Source organism: Musca autumnalis, unplaced genomic scaffold (assembly GCF_047663935.1).
Source record: "Musca autumnalis isolate F117 unplaced genomic scaffold, ASM4766393v1 scaffold_3, whole genome shotgun sequence".
Taxonomy (NCBI): domain Eukaryota; kingdom Metazoa; phylum Arthropoda; class Insecta; order Diptera; family Muscidae; genus Musca; species Musca autumnalis.
The window spans coordinates 261,086,171-261,110,527 of record NW_027411866.1 but is presented as its reverse complement, the minus strand read 5'-3'; the positions used below and the strand labels follow the sequence as shown (position 1 = coordinate 261,110,527).

The following is a 24,357-nucleotide window of genomic DNA, read 5'->3' as shown; positions in this document are numbered from 1 at the left end:
ATAGATGGAAGACATTCATCGAGCGTGTTGGATGTACGATCGTTCCGAGGCGCAAACATTGATTCGGACCACTACCTTGTTGCAGCAAAGGTACGCACCCGCTTAAACGTAGCAAACAAAGTACGAACAGACACAACACGAAAGTTAGACATCGGTAAGCTGCAATCACAACAGATAGCCACAGCATATTCCACTCAACTAGCCCAATTGCTTAATCAAAGCCCTCCTCATCCCGATAACATATCAGCGCAATGGCAAAGCATTGCCCACTCCATGCAAACAGCCGCAAAATCCATACTTGGATACCAGAGACCTCCACCAAGGAATCCATGGTATGATGAGGAGTGTCGTGCTGCCACCGAAGAGAAAAATGCGGCATATAAGGCTACTTTACAATCCGTAGCAACGCGTAGCGCACGAGAGAGATACAGGGAGAAAAGGAGAGAGGAGAAACGTCTTTTCCGCAGGAAAAAGAGAGAGATGGAAAAGCGGGAGTGTGAAAAAATCGAGATGTACAGGAGCCAGAATGAAGTCCGAAAATTCTACCAAAGAGTCAAGCATCAAACTGATGGCTTTGGTACAGGCACATCCTCCTGTAGAGACCAGCAAGGTAATTTGGTAACTGATACAGATAGTGTACTCAGGATATGGAAAGAACATTTTTCAAATCTGTTGGTATCCAATAGCAGCGAAGACGACGAAGATACCACAGTCCCAATCCCAGAAGATGGTATTGAATGTATACCGCCCAGCCAAGATGAGGTAAAGACAGCAATAAATCGGCTGAAGAATAATAAGGCAGCAGGGGCCGATGGCTTACCAGCCGAGCTGTTCAAAACCGGAGGCGACACGCTGATAAGGTGTATTCATCAGCTAGTTAGCACCATCTGGCAGGAAGAACGAGTACCCGACGATTGGAACCTGAGTATCCTGTGCCCCGTCCACAAGAAGGGAGATAAGACTGTATGCTCTAACTATAGGGGCATAAGTCTACTCCCTATTGCCTATAAGATCGTGTCAGGGATATTGTGCGAACGACTAAAGCCAATGGTCAACGAGATTATTGGACCATACCAATGCGGCTTTAGACCTGGCAAGTCCACCATTGACCAGATATTTACCCTGCGGCAAATCCTGGAGAAGACCCAAGAGATGCAGATCGACACCTACCACCTTTTTGTCGATTATAAAGCAGCCTTCGACAGTCCGCTGCGCTCAAAGGTATTCCAAGCCATGTCTGAATTTGGTATTCCCGCAAAGCTCATCCGGCTTTGTAAAATGACTTTAACTGACACGAGGTCCTCAGTTAAAATAGGAAAGAACCTCTCCGAAGAGTTTGGTACCAAAAGAGGTTTCAGACAAGGAGACAGCCTTTCGTGTGACCTCTTCAACATCCTGCTAGAAAAGGTTATACGAGAGGCAAACGTCAAAAGAAGTGGCACAATCTACACCAATAGTCACATGTTACTTGCTTATGCTGATGATATAGACATCATGGGTCGATCAGTAAAAGAAGTAACTGATACCTTTATAAAAGTCGAAGGAGAATCTGCTAAAGTGGGTCTGGCGGTAAACGGTGAGAAGACCAAGTTGATGGTGTCGACGCGCAATGCGTCCATTGAGCTCGGACCGACTGTGGAAGTTGGTTCCTATAATATTGAGGTAGTAAAAGACTGCAGCGATTGCGTTGGCTAGGCCATATCAAAAGAATGAGCGATGATGAACCCACTAAAAAGGCGTATGAATACATGCCACATGGCGGTGCACGCAGAATTGGCAGGCCAAGGAATAGATGGCGCAAACAAGTGGATGATGAGATGACAAGGCGCGGTATTCCAGAGTGCAAAGCAACAAATAGAGAGGAATGGAGATCTCTTCTTAGTTCGGCCTATAGAACAAATGTTCTGTAATGGGCCAGCTAAGTAAGTAAGTAATATGAAAAAAATATTAAGTTACTTTGTTACAATGATATTTTCCATTGTGTTCCAGTACTTTTTTAACGGTAATGTTAGAAAAAATAGCGAATTGTCAAGAATTGCTTTCCCATACAAATTTCTTAAAAAAGGAAAAAATGGCGGAAATTGCAATAACTCAACGTATCAGCTATCATATTCAGGTGCCAATAAACATGCTGCTACTTTCTACTATGCCAAAACAGGAGCAGATGGTGTTTGTTATTCAGCGCCATTTTCGTTTAAAGAGAAGTGCAAGTCTTGCTGAATTTCGGAGTACGGGAACGCATTTGTAGCACTAAACGGGAAAACTACAGCAAGTAGTAATATTTTGCAGGTTTTGAACACAACTTTCATCTACACAAATTTATTATTATGATGTCTCAACGATAAAATCATTTTTTATTTTTTCATTTGTTAGTATAATACACAATTAATACGATATATTGATAATTTTACAATAATTTTCGAAATAAAGCTTTAAAGTTCTATATTATCGTATTTTTTATGACTAATTCAATTTACAACAGCTTGGTTTGAAAATTCATGTTCGATCAGCTGCACATACATATGCATCTACCTTGATAATTGTGATATGTTTGAAATCAACAAAAAAAAAATAAGTATAAACACCGGGGTGTATTTCAGGATTTCGTGAAATCCAGTGGATTTTGGAGGGTAAGTGTAAACTTGACAGTATTATTGGCAACATGAAATTTCAAAGTCGAAACGAAACGTTTAAAAACAAAAATACTCAAACAGTAGGCATGTTCGATAACTTCGCAAGTAAAAAGTATTTGCAAGTACTTGCAACTAATTCTCTTTTACTGAACAAGTTTGTTATCGAACAACATTTTGTAAAATTTTGTACAAATTTTGTACAAACTTTTGAGTTATCGTACTGACCTAATAACAAAAGTGAAAATAAATTAAGCCAAATTAGTTGATAAACATTTGTGTTGTGAAATTCCTATTTTTCCCGAATAAAAATTATTCTTTACCCTGCGTTTACAAATGACAGGACAGTTGAGTTCATGTATTGATTGTCAAAAACCCAAAACTTGCCTGTGTGACGTAGGCGTCCAGACAACTGCAAAAACAGTTATAAAATTATGAATGAAAATCATCGATTTCTTTTCGTTTTCCGTTCACTTATTTTGTTTTTGTACATATTCTTTTGTTTTCAGCACATTTGAATTATCATCTCACTTCTTTTTCACAAAAATGTCAAAAATTTGCTAACCCGAGTGTCTTTGAAAAAATGATGGACAGCTGGGAGACAAACGACAAATATATGTATGTGTTAGTAAATCAGAGTTGTATTTGAAGACAAACTGTCTGGTGTAAACGCCTAGTTACGTGTGTTGTATGACTGTATGCATGTATGTGTTATTGCGTGCGTGTGTATGTGTGAACAAATGAGGCAAAAAGCAAATGTAAATAAACTTCATTTATTTCTAGGATTTCGTAAAACGAAATCATATTAAGTGCTAATCTAACTAGGCGTTTACACATAGCCAGTATTGGCAAGACAATAGCAATGTTACAAACCATTTTCACCAATACACCCATGGTAGAACAAGAAAAGGTAGCAGCAATACCCAGCTGACTGAACTGGGTTGTAGTGTTAGTGTCAAATTCCATTCGACATTTTATGTATTTATTTCTATGTTCGATGTATATTAGGGATATATATTTTTGAAGAACAAATTTATTCATCAGAAAAAAAAACTATTTCCCATAAAGACGGCTTCATATCATTGACATGTAACCTCCTCCAGGTCCGAACGACATGCCGCACACTAAAACACCGCTTATAGAGGCGGTACAATATTTGTTAATATGTGTGGTATTTTCTTAAACTTGAAAAGAATGAAGCCCTAATAAACATGTGCTTTTTTGTTTTCAAAAGCAAATGATTGAAACATCTTCTCTTTTTTCAATGAATTACCAGCGACCCGAAACATTTTTGCAAGTATTCTACTTTCTGCGAGCAATTACGCATTTAGTGGAATGATATGGAAACATTCAAATTGAAAATCTAACGAGTTTTCATTCATGGTTTCCAAAATATTCAATCAAATGTGAAAAATTATTAGTTTTTTAAATTCCAATAATTTATAGACATTTCCTTGTTTTGTTTACATTTACGTTGACACTAAGGTTTACAAACAAAAACAAATTCCTTTGTGGTTGTTGTTCGAGTTGTATTTGTTGTAGTATTAACTTTACCTTGTATTTGTTCTACCATGCAATACACCCATACTTTTCTCTATACATATTTAAAATTTTATAAATGTTTTTGGAAAATGGTTTGTATATTTGCTATTGTCTTGCCAAAACTGTCATTTGTAAAGGCCGGGTTAAAAGGCTTTTAGTCTTCTATAAGAAATGACACAAAACTTTAAACAAACGGAAAATCGCCAAAAGATTACCTTTATTTCTGATTTCTCTTTTATGACTAAGGTGTGAACAGAATGAAATACGCCGCTTTTTTCACGCTCAGTTTCATGTAAAGGCCAAGTACTACCTAATTCAAATGCTGCCTAATTCATTTTAATTAGGTAGTACTTGGCCTATAGTCTTTTACATGAAACTGAGCGTGAAAAAAGCGGCCTATTTCATTGTGTTTCTACCTTAAATCCTAGTATTTTTGTTAGTTTGTAGTGTCGCCTTATACCCAGTTTACACTTAACCGAATTAACCCAGTGGGTTTGGGTTTCAAATGTCAATTTCATAGGGCAATTGTCAAATAAATCCTCATAAAGTGGGTTAACCAGGCAAAAAGCTCTACCGTGCTATAACGTCAACATACCTATTTTTTGTAGTTGGTTTCTTACACACTGGTCTTGCATTTTACGTTTAGCATGTTTTACAAAACATGCGCCATTTAAGTTGTCAATTCCACACAGTATATGTGAAATAAATGACGTAAACTCCCAAAACACCTGTTTTAAGTGCAAGTGTAAAATGCGTTTAACTAAAGGAACATAACTACTTTCAGCGTTTTACTGTCTGAATTGCTCGCACGCCATTTCTTGCGCTATACGTTATACGTCGTCAATTAGTGGATATAGTGCAATAAGAGGCAAATGAAGTTGGATGCAAATTGCAAATGTGTTTGTGTGCGTACGTGTGTAGCGGCTTTTCTTTACGTGAATTTTCGCAAAAATTTGGCCCAAGCTTTCTTTTTGAATAATAAAAAAATTAAATTTTCTCGGTTTACTACTTTGGAGCATACCAATTCCGTGTAATAGAAATATCTACACCACCTATTGTTAGGATATTAACGGAGTTAAGCACGGAAAGGTACCAACAACGAAGATTCTCAGACGCTCCACTTGCCAGCAGAAAGCGGCCATAGTGAATTGTAAATTGTGTGTTGTTAGGGTTCAAACGACGCAGAGCAGACGAGGGTCGCTCACATTTCAGGTGAAAGGATTCAACACAGAGAAACTAAACGGGACTTGCAGACAGCAACACACCACACATATCCTGGGCTTTTGATTGTCGATGGATAAGGTGGCTTTTAAAGCCGTTCCCAGAAATTTGCATTGATGATGTACATTGAACATACTGGTCTGGAAGATAATCTACATCACATACTTACTAATCGGGTACCGAGCTCGAGCAGCCCAAGTGCCGCTGCAGCATCTGCGCTATTGTTGGCGCGTGTGAGGGAGGCTGCGCATAGCGCATCGTCACACGAGTCAAGGGAGGAGGAGATTCCAAAGTGCAATAAAGAGTGGGTTAGGCGCCCGGAACCGAAATTAGTGCCGGTCGAAAGTCTAAATACATTGGATGTTGTAAAACAATTGCCGACCATCACGCCGAAAGAGACAAACAACTCTTCAGATCATTTGGCAAAGAAAGTGCCACAGGACGAACACGAAGAAGAGGAAGAGCAGTACGAAATATTACAAATTGAAGACGGGGATAAAATCGAATCTGAACCAGCATCAACTAACCTTAAATCAAACTCTGAGGATAAACATTCTGTAGACACTGCAGAAAGGAAGCCTGTTCCAGAAACCACACATTTTGTTATCGATATTCATAGGGACGAAGTACAACAGAAGCAAGAATTGACTGCAACTGTGGAAGAAGACGAGGAATACGAATATATAGTGACACGTGTACCCAAAAGAAAAAGTCTTTCGCATTCACTTCAACCACTCGAGGATCACCAAAGTACACCCATACAGGTTGGTCAAATTACTTATTGCACAAGACCCTTAACATTTTACTGTATATGCCGGCAAATATGTATGTATTTATTGTTTATTTTATATAATTTGATTCGGAATTTTCTTGTATTGCACAAATTGAGTCGATTTGATTTTTTACCACAGGTGAAATGCCAATTAAGCCAATAAAAATAAGCAATCGAGACAGCAATGCGTACCTTCGATACGATTTTCCTAACATTTTATGCAAAACCGGTTTTTTTTCAAAATTTCGGAGCCCTTATTTTAGAAAGTATGGACTTCCCCCAATAATTCATATGTGTATTAGCCTGACCAGCATTAATACATACCTACATAATTTTATTTTGAACTATATAAATACATTAGAGTAGATGAACGATATAGCTATCGCTAATGCAAACACTTCATACAAAAGTTTGCATATTGAGTATTAGCGATCTTTGACATTGCAGAATAGTAATCTATATTTTTAAATAATCATAATTTTCCAGGTGATTTCTTTTCGGGACATTTTTACTCACCGATAGCAAAGTGTCTTTTGCCGTATAATAACACATTAAAATTCCACTTCGATTTTTGAATACGTGTTGAAATTTGGAACAAGACGGGTATACAAGCGCACGACCTATTTTTATACCCTATACCACAATGTGGAAAAGGGTATAATAAGTTTGTTTTCCCAAAAATTCATGTAACGCCGCGAAATATTCGTCGTAGACCCCTCATGTGGTATACCAAACTTCATATCTCGACGATATAAAGCGATTTAGCGATGTGTGTCCGTCCGTCCGTCTGTCCGTCCATTAAAAATTGTAATCAAGCTAGAGGCCGCAATTATGGACCGATTGTCACGAAATTTAGTATGGAGGTCGGGTTTGGACCAGAATAGAACTGATTAGTTTTTGGCGATGATCGTGAAATGTTAAAGGGATGAAATGGACCAAAAACAAAATTTTTGCTCGATTTTGTAGCCGCTCTGTAGGTCGCAATAATAGTCCGATCGGCGCGAAATTTTAAACGTAGTTTTGGTTTGAGATGAAGAAGTAGCGTGCAAGTCAACGGTATGATCGGATAATATTTAGCGGGTTAAATTGATCAAAACTTTTGTGTGAAAATTGGTAAAATTTCTAATGCACATCTTATAACAGCTAGCCCGGAAAGCTAGTGCACAGGGATAGTGGTATAGGGTATCACATGGTCGGCCCCGTCCGACTATAGTCTGTTCTTACTTGTTTTTTTTTAAGTATTTACCACAGGTAGGTCTCGTTGTCCTGAACACATAAATATATCATATATTAAATCCCCGGCCGAAGGCCGGCTATTGCAAAAGAAAATTCAGAATTTAAAGGCCTATATCTCGGGAAGTATGGAATTCCCAGAGATGATATATATTTTTGTATTCAGGACAACGAGGCCTACCTGTGGTAAAAATTCGAATCGTCTTAGAGAAACAGATCATGAGCTTACCACAATAATCGCAATTATATTAATTATGTAATCACAAAGAAGAAGAATTACTATACATACTAAAAATTGTTGGCCCTTGTAAAAGGTCTCCATAAATGATATTTATGTTCTAGAAGTACTTTGACGGTCATTCGGAAATAATTGTGTCATACTTCTCTGTATGAAATGAAATCTTAAATGTCAAGCCGAATAAGAATTCCATAGTTCAAAAATGTTTAACTTTTACGCCTGCAATCTCGGCTGTCCTAATGAAAACGGTACACCTTAACTTTTTCGCTTGCTTAAGTAATTTCTGGGAAAAGACTAAACACAATTTGGCTCCACCATTATTTACTATTTTATCAGAAATGACTAAAGGGGTTACACCCAGTTTTGTGCAAGAAAATATCAGCCTTATTTAGCAGATCTCTTCTACATCTAGAAATGCGCATCCTGATCTTCTTTAGGTAATTTTTTGGTGAAAAATATTGCACAGTTTTGTGACATATGACCACCTACGAATTATCACTTTAAAAGGTGTTTTTGTGCCCACTCTTGTTCGTAAATGACTGGACCGGTCATCATATATATTTGGGGGTTATTTATTTATCTTTTTTTAAAAGGTAAATTAAAAAAAATGGATTGCCAAAGTTTTAAGACAAGATTGTTAGGTACTTTATACATACCAATAGAAGTTGCAATTACCCAGCCAGAATTTTTTTTGAAAATTTTAATCAAATTCGATTCTTTTTTGTTCCGACTCTACGATTAAAAAGCTGGAATATGATCTCATTTTCTGATCATAAATGACTCCCTTGTCGGGAGGAAAACGTAACCTCAGGCGACTCTTCTAAACAAATCACAAATTAGTCTTAGTTTCGAGTCATTTTTTTCCATTTTCGGATGGTATATAAAGCTTTTTTGGATTCGTATTTCAATCATGTTTATAACCATTTATGAGTCTTTAGGGTGTCATTTATGAGTATTTTTATTAGACGAAATAAATTAAAAGAAAGTTCTTTTTATTCTTTTTTGTTTCTTTCGTTTGTTTCATAGTCTTTTCTGCTTTGTTATGTCTTTTAATTATCCTTTATGTTGCGCGGTGGTCAGTATACTGCTTCTTCATTTCAATTGTCAAAACCTGAACATGTGTTGTGTTTGTCTATACATCTAATATTATACGTTACATTTTTATCAAAGTTTTGTAGAAAGTGTATATGAGAATTATTTACAACCAAACAAAAGTAAAACAAAACAATCAGTTTTTAATCACCTAACTGTTCAAAATATGATAATTATAATCACTTTTCAAACACCTGCATGACCCTTTTTTGATTAAGCATTTTTCAATCTTCATGAAATCAAAATATGACAATAAATAACGAAAAAATAGTCACATTTTAAACGCCTAAATGATTTATTTGCTATTGCTACATATTTGTTGTTGTATTTTAATTGGAACTCTTTTTAATCATTACAGGGAGTCATTTTCGAGTCCCTTTCTGATCATACAAGCGACTTAATCAATTTTTGATCACCAAAAGGACTCTAAAAAGACACCGCAATATGATTTTTGATAAAACAATCTTCCAAATGCCAGCTTGTTATTGTTTGAATTCCAAATAAATAATTTTTCAGGTTTTCTGACTAAATCGGTAAAATTAAAAAATAATTAAATATTTTTAAGTTACATTTTCGAGTAATTTTCCCTATATTTGGTTAAGCAATTCTTATGCAGTTTAACTATGGAGAAGTTTAACTATGTTTCATGGTTTAATAAGAAAGGTTAGCCAAAGCTTTATGTCAATTTAAATTTTTTCATTCGAGTATTCCTAAAACTTCAAAACAATATACACATACTGTGTATGTGTGTGTGGTGTTTGAATAAAATGCCAAACAATTTTAAAAACAATCGAATTCAATGATTTTTAAAATTATTTTTGGAACATTTTTAGGGAAATAATTCGTCAGGTTATCATTGAAACAAACATTTTATCATATCCACAACTTGATTATGCGGAGAAACATTGGTCCTTCATTCATTTTTCGCGATTTTTATAAAATGCTCAAAATTGGTGTTGTAAACAAACCCACTTGTTGCTTAATTTTGAAGTTTTAGGAATTCAGGAAAAACAAGGGTTCTATAGATTTTTTTCATTTAAATCTACCTCTTTACTTATACCCATGATACAATAAATAGGTAGAAGCGTCAGCCCAGCTGATTGGTAACATAATATGTCAAAACATTTGTTGTAATTTGAATTCGCCCTGTAGATACATAACTGAAATTTAAACTTCAAAAAATAAAAAAATAATAAAAAAAACAATCAAACTCAATAGAAGAATTGTAAAAACGAGTTTTCTGTTTCTGTGATAAAGTGTGAAAAAAGAACAAAATGAGAGTGTGCATTCTGTGCAAAAAGAAAGATGTTAAAGGAAATGTAACATTCTTTAGTGTGCCCAGGGACGAAAAGAAGAGGTCGGAATGGAGTTCAATTTGTGGATTTAGTTTGAATCCCAAATCGAAAATTTGTGCCGATCACTTCGACCCGAAATTTATAACCGGGAACTCTTTAAAAATGAGGTTGCTACCACGAGCGGTGCCCGTGTTGAAACAAAACATTTGTGATATAGTACACGTTGAAGCATTTTCATGGTAAGTACAGATATATAGATGATACATAATAAGGGCAGTACATGTTGCTGACATTTTTTTCATCCAGCGGAGATCAAAATGAAGATATAGACTCTGAGTTCCTTAATGGGATGGAAAGAGAAATTATTGAGGATCAAGTTATCACAACATCCTTATCAAATCACCAATTGCTTCAAGATGAGGATATACACGATAAATCATTTTCTTGGTAAGTACTGATAATAGATACATAATAAAGAAGTAGTACATTTTGCGTGATATTTTCTTATTCCAGGGGAGATCCAAATAAAGAAGTCGTTAGAGAAAGAGAAGAAATTGTGACAGTATCCTTATACAAGAAACCATTGCTTCAAGATGCGGAAACACACACCGAGTAAGTATAATATTCATAAGGTTGACACTATGTAGTTTAGACAGTCCTGTATTAGAACTAATTAAATACTGTGTAGTCCGGCCACCAATATGTTTTACCAACATTACAAACAGCATATCGAAATAATGAATGTATGGAAGAGTTGAATCAATCTAACTACATCCAGAGAAAAAATGAAACAATACATGGTAAAGCTGGCCACATCCGTACAACAACGTACTATTGAATAGGACCAATCAATTGCCTTTCGTTGTTGAAAGCACTAAGTTATTCCTATACGTTAAGACTTATTCCTTGGAGATTTCATTTATATTGAAATAATGAGTTAAATCCACCTCACAAGGAAAATAAATGAATCGCCTGTTTTTTCTTTCCAAAACAGGGACTAATACTTACAATTCTCCGAAACCATCTTCGTTCGTAAATTTGTCAAAAAGGTATCGAAATATTTACAATTGTACAATACCGGTTCATGGTAGTTCGACTCAAACTTGCATATATGTATACATTTTTCCGATTAAGTTTTATGTGTATATTCTGAAAACACAAAATTCCTATTAACAACCAATTCGGTAGAAAAATGTGACTAAAATTCTCAAAAGAAATATTAAATTTGGTGATTTTCTGCTAGAGATGTCTTATACCTGATATAATTTTTGTACCCATCGAAGACTAAATAAAAATTTTCAGTAATTTTGGTAAATTATGAGGGTAAGGCGTATAATATACCGAAAACCGGGGCTGCCATTGTATAGGGTTATATCAAGACGTGTAACTGTACTGACAAAATGTATAACCACAAAGGAGATTAAGTACCAAACTGTAGCCAGTTCGATCGGATCATGGGGGCAAAACATCAGGAACCTCTCTATGGGGGGTTATATCAAAACGTGAGCTGATATAGTCTATGTTCATTACCAAACATATCCTTGGTGCATTTCATTAATATTTATTGTTACAAATTACTATTTTTAATAAAATAAAGGTATCTTTCGATGTTGAAATTTCGAATTTCTGACTTGCTTCAGCTTCCTGCACAACTTATGATCGCCCTAGACACTCCTTTATAAATGACAGGTAACCGGCATTTACATATCGACGCCTCCAAACAATAGTATACTAACTCGACTTAGCATGTTTTCAAGTTCTTTACATTTTTATATTTAACGTTCTTTAACTTAAATTCTGTCAAATTTTGGTAATGATCGGTCAATCCGAACAGAAGTTATAAACAAATATTGACTTAGCATGGTACTGAAGTTCAAAAAAATGTCCACACTTTGAGAGCTTCTCCTGCAAACCTCACTTTTTAGACTTAGCATACTATTATTTGGAGGTGTCGATATATCGATTGTGTTTTTAGATTGCGTAGTCTCCCTATAGGGATATTCAGGCATCTTTCATATATGCTACTTTGAAATGCTCGTTCAAAATAAAAAGTACACTCATAAGCAGAAAAACTGTACTAAATGAAATTAAAAGTTTCAAATAAGTCATTGGTTCATATATGTAGAATATAGACTTGGTGGGATTATTATAAACCGAACATTATCAAAATTTCGGCGGTAACGAATTATTAACTTATTAATAACGAATTATCGAAATTACCCAGTTGTAACAAAGGTAATTTCGATAATTCGTTATTAATAAGTTAATAATTCGTTACCGCCGAAATTTTGATAATGTTCGGTTTATAATAATCCCACCAAGTCTATATTCTACATATATGAACCAATGACTTATTTGAAACTTTTAATTTCATTTAGTACAGTTTTTCTTACTTGTGGATATTATACCCCGTTTATATATAACCAGATTTAACAAACCGACTGGGTTTCAAATGTCAATTCCATTGCTTATATTTCAAACAAATCCTCTCAAAGAAGGTTAACCCTGCAAAAAGCTCTAATATAAACAGCATATTAGGTCTGTTCGAAAACTTCGCTAGTAAAAATTACTTGCAAGTTCTTGCAACTACTTCTCATTGTTTTTACTGGACAAGTTTGTTATCGAACTGAATTTTGTAAACGTTTGTACAAATATGTAAAAACCTTTGTGTTATTGAACCGACCTATTATTTTGCTTCTAGACCAGAATTTTTTGCGCCGGAAACGTTAAGTGATTATGAAATTATAAGGAAGCTTCAGAACCAAATAAAAGATTTGGAACTGCAACTCCTCAAGACAAATAATGCAGCAGAAGCAATAAAAAAAATATTTACAAAAGGGCAAATTAGAAAATTGGAAACTGACAACAAAGTCGAGTGGGAATGGGAGGATATTTCGAATGCCATATGCTTACACGCTTCCGGCCCTAGAGCATATAGACATCTTTATAAAAAAGGTCATCCGCTTCCACATGTTACTACCCTACAACGATGGTGTAACAAAATAAACATAAAAGAAGGTCTGCTCTCCGCTTCTATTGATTTTATGAGGCAAGTTAATACTTTAACGACGGAGGAAAAATTATGTGTGCTTTCATTTGATGAAATGAAAGTTGAGGAAACATTTGAATACAACTTGCGGGAAGATTTTGTAAGGAAGCCGGCAAAGTTGGTCCAAGTTGCAATGGCAAGTGGGCTAAAGAAGTCTTGGAAACAGCCCGTATTTTATGATTTCAATTGTAAAATGACGAAAGACATTTTAATTCATATAATTGAAGCTCTGTGGAGTGCTGGTTTCATAGTAGTAGCTGTGGTCTGTGACAACGGTTCCTCAAATCGGAAAATGTGGAATGATTGGGGCATAACGCCAGGTAATTGTTGTATTACACTTACAATGCCAGACATCCAACACATTTAACACTTTTTTATTGTCATTTATACTTTATACAAACAGTAAACACGGAGGAAGTTTTCCTTGCATATAGAATTCAACCCATTACATACACACCCATCTGTATGTATGTATGTCCTACGAAGTACATACATAATAAATATACTATATCAAATTCACAAAATAAGTTATTTCCGATTTATATTCCCTTATATTTAAAAAATACTTACTGAATATAATATAATTTCAATTACCCAGAAAATCCGTGGTTTCAACATCCCGTTAACCCAGATGACAAAATATTTACTTTCTTCGACGTTCCGCACTTGCTCAAGTTAATAAGAAATCACTATATGGACACAGGGTTAATCTTCGAAAACAAAGTATTGAAAATAGATACAATTAAAACATTATTGTACCACACCAAACAAAGCGATTTATCAATTACCCACAAACTAACTGATGACCATATCACCGTTAAAAGTACAGGTACAATAGTACATAAGATCAATAATTATAGGTGTGTCCATTTACTAAATAATTTGTAAACATTTTTACAAGTCCAATAACTTCTTGTAAACGACTAAGGTCTTTTGCATTGTACTGTTGAGTAAACGAACAACATCCAGTAACAACTCGTAAAAATGTTGAGTAAACAAACATAATAACAATTAATAAATTTAGGCAGACAAAAAGTGAAACTGGCCGCTCAACTTCTTTCACACACTACAGCGAACGCTGTTAGACGCTGCTATTCCATGGGTATCGAATTAGAAAATGCCGCGGAGACCTCTGAATTTATACAATTAGTAAATGATTGGTTCGACGTGCAAAATTCGTCCACTGGTACATTTGGACTTCCAGGAAAAGTAAGTAAAAGTAATTTTTGGGAATAGATACATATATTGATTCTTGTATAAAGTCAGTCATGGACGTATGTTAGGTAACTCGTAATTAAGTTGTTCAACCCAATCTTCGAAAATGTTTTCCATATCGCTAATTTAATTAAAGAGTGACAAATCACAGCAAATTATGTATCAAGAAAAACGCATTTTAGTTGGCTAATGAAATTTGACTTCCCAGATTAAAAAAATCATTACACAGAAACTGAAATAACGATCTCACTATTTGAGTAAATGAGCGATATGTATGTTGAGCATATTAGAAGTACGTATTTATGACCACGTATGCGTATTTTATGTTAGGAACCGTATGGATTGAAATTCCAGGATCAAAACCAAATATTGGACAGGATGAATGAATACATGTCCAAACCAATCATACCAAATAGAAATCACTTGGAGGTATTTCAAATAGGTATATTGACGTCCAACAATGCGCTAAGAATGCTCCACGATTATTTAAAAAAATACAATTTTGAGTACATTTTAACAAGAAGGTTAAACCAAGATGTTCTGGAACATTTCTTTGGGGCGATGAGAAGTCAAGGCGGTCTTCATGATCATCCTTCACCTCAAAATTTTATGTATAGGATGAGAAAATACATACTGGGTATATAATTTTCAAATTTCTTTTTGTTTAACTTTTGCATTACATTTTTTATTAGCAAGGAACACAGAACATCTATCGGATCATGGAAACGTTGAAGCAGCATCAACAGAATGGCTCAACCCTGAAATTGCCTCCCCTTCAGTTTTTCTCCATAGCCTTCCAGAGGTCCAAGAAGATGATGAAGCTTTGTCATTTACCCAAAATTCCAGTACCACTGTCATGGAAGAATCAAATACTGCATTTCTTAAAGAAGACGCTTTGGAGAACGTATCTGGCTATATGATACGTAATCTTCATCTTCAAGATTCCGAATGTCCGTCAAATTCGTATTCATGGGTCGATCAGCTTTCTAAGGGTTCCCTAATAAAACCCTCTGAACAATTTCTTTCGAAGATAAAGAATTTGGAGTTGATTTTTAATCAAGTAAATGGAATAAATATTTCCCATGTCCACAAATTAAGGCATCTACTGATACAAAGAAGTGCACATGTTGATGTGCCGGAAAAGGTAAAACAACATTTTTTTAAATGCCGTATCTTCTTCAGGGTCCGACAATTAAACAATCGCTTAAAAGTCAAAAAAGCGAAAGAACGTATAATGGCCAACAAAAAATTAGTAAAAATAAAATTATAAGCAACGTTTAAAGGTAATTTTCGCTATTTCTTCATAATATTATTAGATTAACAATTTTATTTCCCTATTTTAGGTCTGCACTTAACTGCCGATTCCCTCTCCGATTTGAACATATTTGGTCTTAAAACGTCTATCCCATATACTTCATCCTCTTTAATTCCTCTAATTTTAATTAATTATCCTGTATTTTTAGTAATTATTTACTGTATGTTTTTACTTATTAATTTTCACCTTATTTGTAATGTTATTAGTTAAATGTGCTTATTATGCATTTCCAGAACCTACAAGAAACTACTATTTTTAACCACGATTATGTTATCGGAAAAAAATAGAAACATTAGTAGACTCTTGCAGATGTGAAACATTATTATTATTATTATTTTTATTATTAAAATATAAAAATTAATAGTTTTAATTTATTCAACCCTAAACTCAGCGAAAATAAAAATGTTTCGACATAATTACACATTGGTACAAAAACATATCGTCACCATAAATACCCGAAGACGTAACCAACAAAAACAAAGTTTTACAGGAGAAGCAAAAAACGTTTTAAAATTTATAATGGTGTTATAGAATATCAATCTTATGAGGGCGAGTAGTTGAAGTATTATCTATCAAAACCGCGAGTGGTTTTGGGATCCGTGAATAGGATAGTTATTTTTCATATTTTCAGATTCCACCAGAAAACGAATTTCGATTTTCTTGTGGGATACGTCTTCGGACATTTATGGTGACGATATGATGCCTTAATTATTTATAAACATTAGATGAAAACCTGGCAAAGCATTCGCTATTTTTTATTGGCATATTTATTTTGATACCGTTAGGCTAACGGGGATATATGTACTTTCATACGATGAAAATATGTTTCCGTCCGTCTGCCCGGCTGTAGCAAACTGTAATTGTGTAATGGATGCACCGGTTTTGTTTAAACTTTGGATCTTGTAATATTCTCTTCAAGCTGAACTTAGTTTCAGTCGAAGATGGACCATATCGGTCCATTCCTCCTAAACAAAAATTCAAAATAATTCGTAGTATGTTGATCTCGTGGCCCGTGTTACAAATATATATATTTTTCTAGAGTATGTACATACTTCCTGTCCATTGGGTGGTATTTTTGATATTTCCCCTTAATACGCATGTCTAATAATAAGTTAAATTTATAATATAAAGATTAACATTTTAGTTTCCAAACAGTGGTTTTTAATAGTATGATTGTTCTTGCAATGTAAGCTAAACACTTCTGGCTAATACATCCCAGCAAAATTTATTTGAAGTTGTTCTATGTGAAGTAGTGATTGAATAGTTTTTTTAGAAGCAGTCCACGAGGAGTCATGAAAAATGCATTCCGTTCTTCACATTTTGACAATGTCCGATTTGAATCCATTTCATAATATTTTCACATTTTAGCAATGTTTACATTTATAATAACTTTTTGCAAATAAAATTCTTAAAAACACAAGAAACAATTTATTTTATGGTATTTTAATTACTCAGCAAAATGTTTGTATCCAAAAAGATAATCATGGGTGCAAGAAATATCAGACTGCATCTTTGTTTGTAGCCAAAAAAGTAGGTGAATCATGAGTGCAAGTGGCTATGATTTTTACAAGGACATGGTGCAGCTAGAATTTTAAGCATTTTAAGATGTTTTTGGGTATTTTTGAGTAATAAAAGCTAACTTTCTAGAATAACAAGTTAAAAAGTATCAGTCGGCTTTGCCGACAGAGATATACCCTCAGCCTGTGCAAATTAAAACACCTTTTTCACAAAAAAACTTATGTATTTAGGGGGTTTCAAAATGTTGGTCGTATGAACCGACAAAAATGTTGATTAAGTTCAAAAATATTACGGAAAAGGTACTTAAAGGAATGGACCGTCATAGACCATGGGTGTGCCATAGGGGGTTTTTACACCCTTCGGGCTGTTTTCTCAAGAAGTATGGACTTGCCCCTGCAACAAATTTTACCATCGTAATTGTGGCAGTGAATGTAAGTTGCTTCAACAAAAATCAAAGTGATTCAATAGCAGGTCTTACAGTGAACATATCCAAAATTTTGTGTGGGAGGTACGGGAACGAGTGGACAAATATAGTCCATATTCGAACCTGATCTGTATCTGGTAGATATTATGAGAATGTGTAAAGTATGGACCAAATCGGTTATTCCCTACAAGAGTTATCGCGCGCACAAGTTTTGCGAAAATTTTTGAACATTTGTGGGGGAGGTACCTGAAGGAGTGGACCTATATGGCCCATCTTCGAACTTAAATCGAATCTGGACAAAATATTTCGATAACCAAAATTTGAACCGAATCGATTGATCCGTTCGAGAGTTATCGTGCGCACCAGCCAGCCAGCTAGACAGACGGACGGACATTGCTAGATCTACTCAAAATTGTCTGAAACGGATATCGTACAAACAGACTTGGGGTCTTAAACCATTATTTCGATGAGGCACATTTTTGGTCGTAACAAAGTGTAAATACCCTCTTTAGCCTAAAGGCTGAGGGTATAAAAATATTTGATTTTGTACTAAGTCGCTTTTCATAATGATTTATTTGAGATATTCCATTGTTTTATATTCATTATACATATTATATTTCGATCGAACTATTATCAAACAAAAATGATCTACAAAAACATGAGTTTGGTAGTAATTTGAACGAATTTTAATTCGAATCGTCCTAGAGAAACAGGCCATAAATATTAATTAAAAGTTACCACAACTCTTTTAAATAACTTTTCAAATGGCCCTGATGTCTCAAATCAGTGAAAAATCCTCGCTTAATAGATGTTACCATCTCCCATATGCTTGCTTGCGAATCAATTTTTAAATAAATTGAAAAATCAATTAAAAATAAATTGCATGGAATGTATATTTATTCACTGCAAAGAACTAATGCAAAATATGTGCTTAAGAAGCAAATTAGACAGTATCCTCACTGCACCACGCCCTTGTACAAATCATGACTTCTTTCACGTAAAAAGATGTGGTCCGAAATCACTTGCACTCATGATTCAACTACTTCTTTGGTTACAAACATTTTGCTGGGATACAAAGAAGTGAAGAATATTCTTGTAATTAAATGGGTCATGAAATCTGTCATTTTCCCATATACCTATTTATAGATATTTCAACGCTCACCTGCTGTGATGGCAAGTCACCGAGTGGAGAGGCTGCCATCAAAGCAGTTGCGTGTCCTTAAACCTAAAAGACTCGAAAGGGAAATGTATCAGTGTGACTTTCGCCTGATATCAAAATATATTTAATATCCAACGTATACTTTCTTAAACAACATTGACCACTGGGAACAGCATTTTTGGTTTTTATATGTATGAAAGAAAACATCAGCATCGGCAGCATCGGATCGGTCCTTTTATCAAGCTTCAACAATCGCTGCTGTAAAGAAATCATCATCATCTAAAACGAAATTACTTCCTGGACAGATTCATCAATATACCTTAAGGAACACAAAACGACAACATAGATAATTCAACTAATATCTGATAAATTTGCAGCAAAATTTCATCTAGTCATTGTACAAACATTTGATAAAGCTGGATCCCAAAAACCATACGCATTCTGCATTTAAACACACACAATCATTTTGATTGTGTTTCCCGCAGACACATGGACCGCCTCAGTGGTATATGGTTGTAGTTTTTTATATTTCCACGATATAGGACTAAAAATCACACGAAATCAATTTAATAAAATGCGTCAACAATTTTCAAACTTATAAACATTTCTTTGTTTTGATTAATTAATCAAATTTGCCGTAAAATTAAATTAAAGTGTCAGGGCGAATCCAATTTTATTCGCCTTGTTTACAAAATTTGACGTATTATGTTACCAGAAAAGTTACGTTGTTGTAATTTTCGCCGTTGCTGCTACCTATTCATTGTATCATGCTTATACCATGCTATGTTTTTTTTTACCATTCTCTTTGGTGTATGGGCACTCCTATTATTTTGAACGCAACTGTACATACAATAATGTAAAATCTATTATGTTTGTTGTCAAATGTTGTTAACAGGATTCTGAATAGCCGACCAAAATTTGCAACATTAGTAATAATTATTACTAATTATCACGCAAAAGTGCACATCTATTATTACAAATTATCGAGTACATGGACAGGCATATTAGGTTTGTCCTTGTACTCGATAATTTTTACTAAATATTGCTGAAACATTTTTTAGCAGCTTTTCAGTTTTTGCAATTATTGTAATAATTATTACAAATTATCGAGTACACGGACAGGCATATTAGGTTTGGACATAAGATGAATGTAGTGGCCGGACTCAGATAGTTCTCTGTATGCCGATTACGCCAATATATATATTATGTCTGGGAAGTCCATATTTCCCGAGATATAGGCTTCGAAAGTACCGAAAAATGCATGCTTTCGGAGAAGAAATGTTGTTCGCGTTAGCCCTATTTTCTATCTGTCCAGTTCAAATCCGACCACTACATTCAACTTGCTCCTAGGTTTGTCCTCGTACTTTCTAAATGTTGCAGAAACACTTTTTCAGCATTTATTTACTTTATATAACTGAAAAAAGTGTTTCAGCAACATTTAGTAAGTACGAGGACAAACCTATTATTAAGTAAAAGGACAAACCTATTATTTGTTATTAATTTCAAAACAAATTTTGAAACATCGAAACATCTTAGTAACAAAAAAAAAAAAAAAACAAAATTTTGCAAAAAGTTATGTCCTAAGAAATTATACATGGAACATCCACGAAAATTACTCAAATCTCCATGGATATTTTGTAAATATTTGTGAAAATTCGCAATACAATTGGTAATAAGTGCTCCCTTCCATTTTAGGCAAACTCTACACAACAGTTGAAACGAAACAATAGACCCGTTCCAGAAGCAATTCCAATTGATATTCATCAAAGAAAAATTTTAAACGGTAGTCTACCAATTCCTGAAATCAGGCCTATTAGCCCAAGAAGAGCAAATAGGACAAGCTCTTTAAATTTTACCGAAGATTGTGATTATAATTTGAATCAAGATATTGTGGAAGCTGGATTGTCAGAGGGCTGCCATAACGATTCACAAAATAAAGACGTCCAAATGGGCCTCGATATACTTACCAAATTAAGGCAGTTTTTCAGTTGGAATTCATCAAATCATTACGATACTGCAACCACCAGTGACCACCAGGAAGGCAAGAGGAAACGAAGGTAATACCTACTCCCATCACCAGCTATTGAATGTTATTGTTAAGTGTGATTTGTTTTTTTTTCTAGATCGGAGGATTATTGTGAGTCTGCCAGTGACCGTCTTATTAAGTACCGAAAGGTGGAAAATAATTTTCCTAAATACGTCGCCCAAACGAAGGATGACGACGTAATTGAATTTCTACCACCAGCACCACCTCCACAAACTAACAAAGCATTTTTCTCAAATAATATGTCATCTGGTCGTCGCTCTTTTCTAGGTACGGCGACCGCCAATAGTTCCTTATTTTGTACTCCTGTCATACGAGATTATCGATTATTTACAGATAAGCCCCCCTTGCGGAAGTCTATGTTTTCTGTACCACAAATAACTACACGCTTGATTAAGAATACCTCATATGCGGATATTGAATTTTCCGATGATGAAGAACCCCAATTGGTTTTCCCATCTACGTCAAATGACGTCAGACGTGCACCCCAAATTCGCAACATTCCGATAATGCGAACAGATGAACGCAGTACTTCTGCCAGCCAAAAACCACCACCGCCACTTTTTGAACCCCGTACGGGTACAATTCTACCTTCTGGAGAGGAGTCAGTACGAAGACCATCTTATGCTGAGGCGCTACGACAAAATAATCCTCGCGTTACCACCATTAGGCCTGGAAATGTTTTGGGTACACGTAACAGTAGCATTTCGTCATCGGGAGGGGTATCCACAACCGAGTCGTCGCGTTTCCTAAACGGTTTTAGCAGTCTGCGCACAAATAGTTCGTCGAACATGACACGTCCGTCAATACTAGCACAAGAAAAGGAAAGCGATGAGCGCGAGAAATACCAACAACTATTGGAGCAGTTGGCCCCTCGTCTGTATGGTTCCTCTTCAGAAAATAAAATACCCACATCTTCTCAGCGCAGACGATCAGGATTTATGTCGGCAGTAGCAGCTACCTCCTCAGCTCGAAGTTCCCCTGCCAATACTAGAAGGTCCGTGGGTTTGGGACAATCGATTTTGAAGCGTCCTCCCTTGTCGTCGACTATAAACTTGGACGATGAAGATGATGACGTCATTTTCGGCGGTGTTTCTCATATAAACAGCACTTCGAAAGGACCCAAAGTGAAAACAAATGTGGACACAGTTGTCCTCGACGATGACGGAGATAATGATATATCGGAAATAATTGATTTAGAGAGTGATCGACATGTTTTATCACAATGTGCTAAACTCAAACAGGGGGAAAATTCTGCTAGCAATTTTGGTGCAGATAAATCAGATGTTCGCAAAAAAATGTCACTGTAAGTACAGGTCAAATATGTAGTAGTAACGTGCAATTAATAAATTTTTCTCTTTCCAGACCATATGTGGAGCCAGTCAACACATTTAAAGAAAGGATTAGTTCCTGCCCACACATAAAGGACAACTGGTTGGAGAATTTGCAATCGAAATGGTCGATTCGCAAAAGGAACAGGCTTGATGAAGTTCAAGAGACCGCCAAAGTGTATGAACCAGTTTATCTTTTCATTTTGAAACGATTTTATGCAATGATGATTTTGTCTTCCTTAGGGTTGAAAAGCTTGCCTCTGAACGTAAAGCAGCTGAAGCTGATATTCAAGAGCGTTTGCGCAATTTCCAAATTGTTGACCCAGTACTTTTTGTGGTGGACGATTTTGAAGATGTCGAACCGGAACCAGAGTTTGTTGAGCTAACTCCCGAACACAGAACACGAATTAAAGCTGCTGTTTGTGGTCCACTAGATCAGGTATGTAAAGATATTTGAGAGCAAAGTGTTTAACCGATTCTTAAAAAAATTTTCCTTTTTTACTTCTAGGTGTTGGTGTCGAAATTCAATTTAAATATAACACGACGTGACATTCACACTTTGTGTGGCCACAACTGGTTGAATGACGAGGTTATCAATTTCTATATGAACCTCCTAACAGAACGCGGCGAAGTGAAGAGCAAGTCCCATGGCCTACCCACTGTGTATGCTATGAACACATTTTTTGTGCCCCGTTTAATGCAGGCTGGTCACGCAGGCGTCAAGCGCTGGACGCGTAAAGTTGACATATTTTCCAAGGATGTTATTCCCGTACCCGTACATGTGGGCGGAGTTCATTGGTGCATGGCTATAATACACATGAAGAATCGCACCATCAAATACTACGACTCCATGGGTACTCCAAATCCAAGTGTGCTCAAAGCTCTGGAACAATATCTGAAGGATGAGTCACTCGATAAACGTAAACAACCCTTCGACACTAGCGATTTTCAGATAGAATCCGTACAGGGAGTTCCCCGGCAAATGAACGGCAGTGATTGTGGTGTCTTCAGCTGCATGTTTGCCGAGTATATAACACGGAACAAAGAAATAACCTTCTCCCAGCAAAACATGGAATATTTCAGAGAGAAAATGATTCTGGAAATCGTTACCGGGGAACTCTTGCAGTAGTGAACTGATTTGCAGTATCGTTCTACACCAAATTAATTGAAAAGCAACATCAAACAAGCATTTCTGCTTTTCTAGTTTATATTTTTTGTACGTATCATATCTCTCATGACCCCTACTCACCTATCCATTTGTATCAATATATTTTTTCATGCATTGAATTATGTAGTTTTTTTTTTCCTTTAAGAATTTCCTCCTATTTTTAGTGTTTTAAATTTCATTTCTTTATAACTACTTTGATACAACAGCCTCTACATCCCCAACTCTTACACATAATTATGCTTAGAAACTAATTTTTATTTTTCAACATTCTCTATACCCTCCAAAGTATTTGAGAATATGAATACCCAATAAAATACACATTTAATTTATTTCTTAACGTTAAATTGCATATATAGATGATCACAACGCTACTATAATAACTATAAATAAATACATATGAACAAAACTAATCATTTGAAAGAAGAATCGTATGATTTCATTCACTATTTTACTTCTTTCTTTCTTTCGTCCTCTCTTTGTCTTCCTTTCAATCTAAGGTGTCAGGCAATCTGAAACGGATATCTGTAGGGTCGTCATATACAAAGTAATGAATTCATAGTAATAATAAAACCATTTTGATTTAAAAAAAAAGAATCTGATGACCGCACACAAACACTAGAAACAACTACTACATCTACTTCTTTAATATTAAGCGTATTTGTATAAGAAAACTTAATTTTTATTTCGCAAATCATAATGATTATGAGTTCCAACAATAAAGAAATAATCCAAGGATAATTTATTAAACAGTTACTTTTTTGATGATGAAATCAGCGTAATCAGAGCTGCAATATATGAAAGCATATGTGGTGAAAAGGTTTGGATATCAGAAAATCGTGGTATACGTAATTTTTTCCATGGATTAAAAACATTTCGAGCTCATAAAACATTTCTATAAGTGCAGCCATGCAATGCTGGGAGTTGGGAAAAACTATCAATCAGTCCAATTATGAATGTCAACTCCCTGTGAGTTTTCTCACTTACTCCTTTAAGATGAAACGGCAGAAAGGCAAAACTCACGGAGAGTTGACATTCATAATCGCCCTTCCCGCTTGCGGCGAAAATTCCAATTGTCGCAATTTAAGTAGTCAGTACTAGTACAAATATTGGA

The 24,357-nt window shown here is 35.3% G+C and overlaps 1 protein-coding gene and 1 long non-coding RNA gene across 2 annotated transcripts; one reads left to right on the top strand and one right to left on the bottom strand.

Annotated features, from left to right (window-relative positions):
- The first annotated feature begins 5,018 nt into the window (after positions 1–5,018).
- Positions 5,019–23,993, top strand: Ulp1. The gene is made up of 7 exons (XM_073978302.1): positions 5,019–6,157; positions 20,399–20,760; positions 20,827–21,017; positions 21,084–22,053; positions 22,113–22,256; positions 22,322–22,517; positions 22,587–23,993. The coding sequence occupies exons 1-7, from the start codon at positions 5,510–5,512 to the stop codon at positions 23,205–23,207; spliced, it is 3,132 nt and encodes a 1,043-aa protein (XP_073834403.1). The 5' UTR covers positions 5,019–5,509; the 3' UTR covers positions 23,208–23,993.
- On the bottom strand, positions 18,655–19,473 carry LOC141397443 (uncharacterized). The gene is made up of 3 exons (XR_012411404.1): positions 19,416–19,473; positions 19,023–19,247; positions 18,655–18,961 (listed from the first exon to the last, which is right to left on the bottom strand). It is a non-coding gene; the product is annotated as an uncharacterized lncRNA (long non-coding RNA).
- Positions 23,994–24,357: the final 364 nt, after the last annotated feature.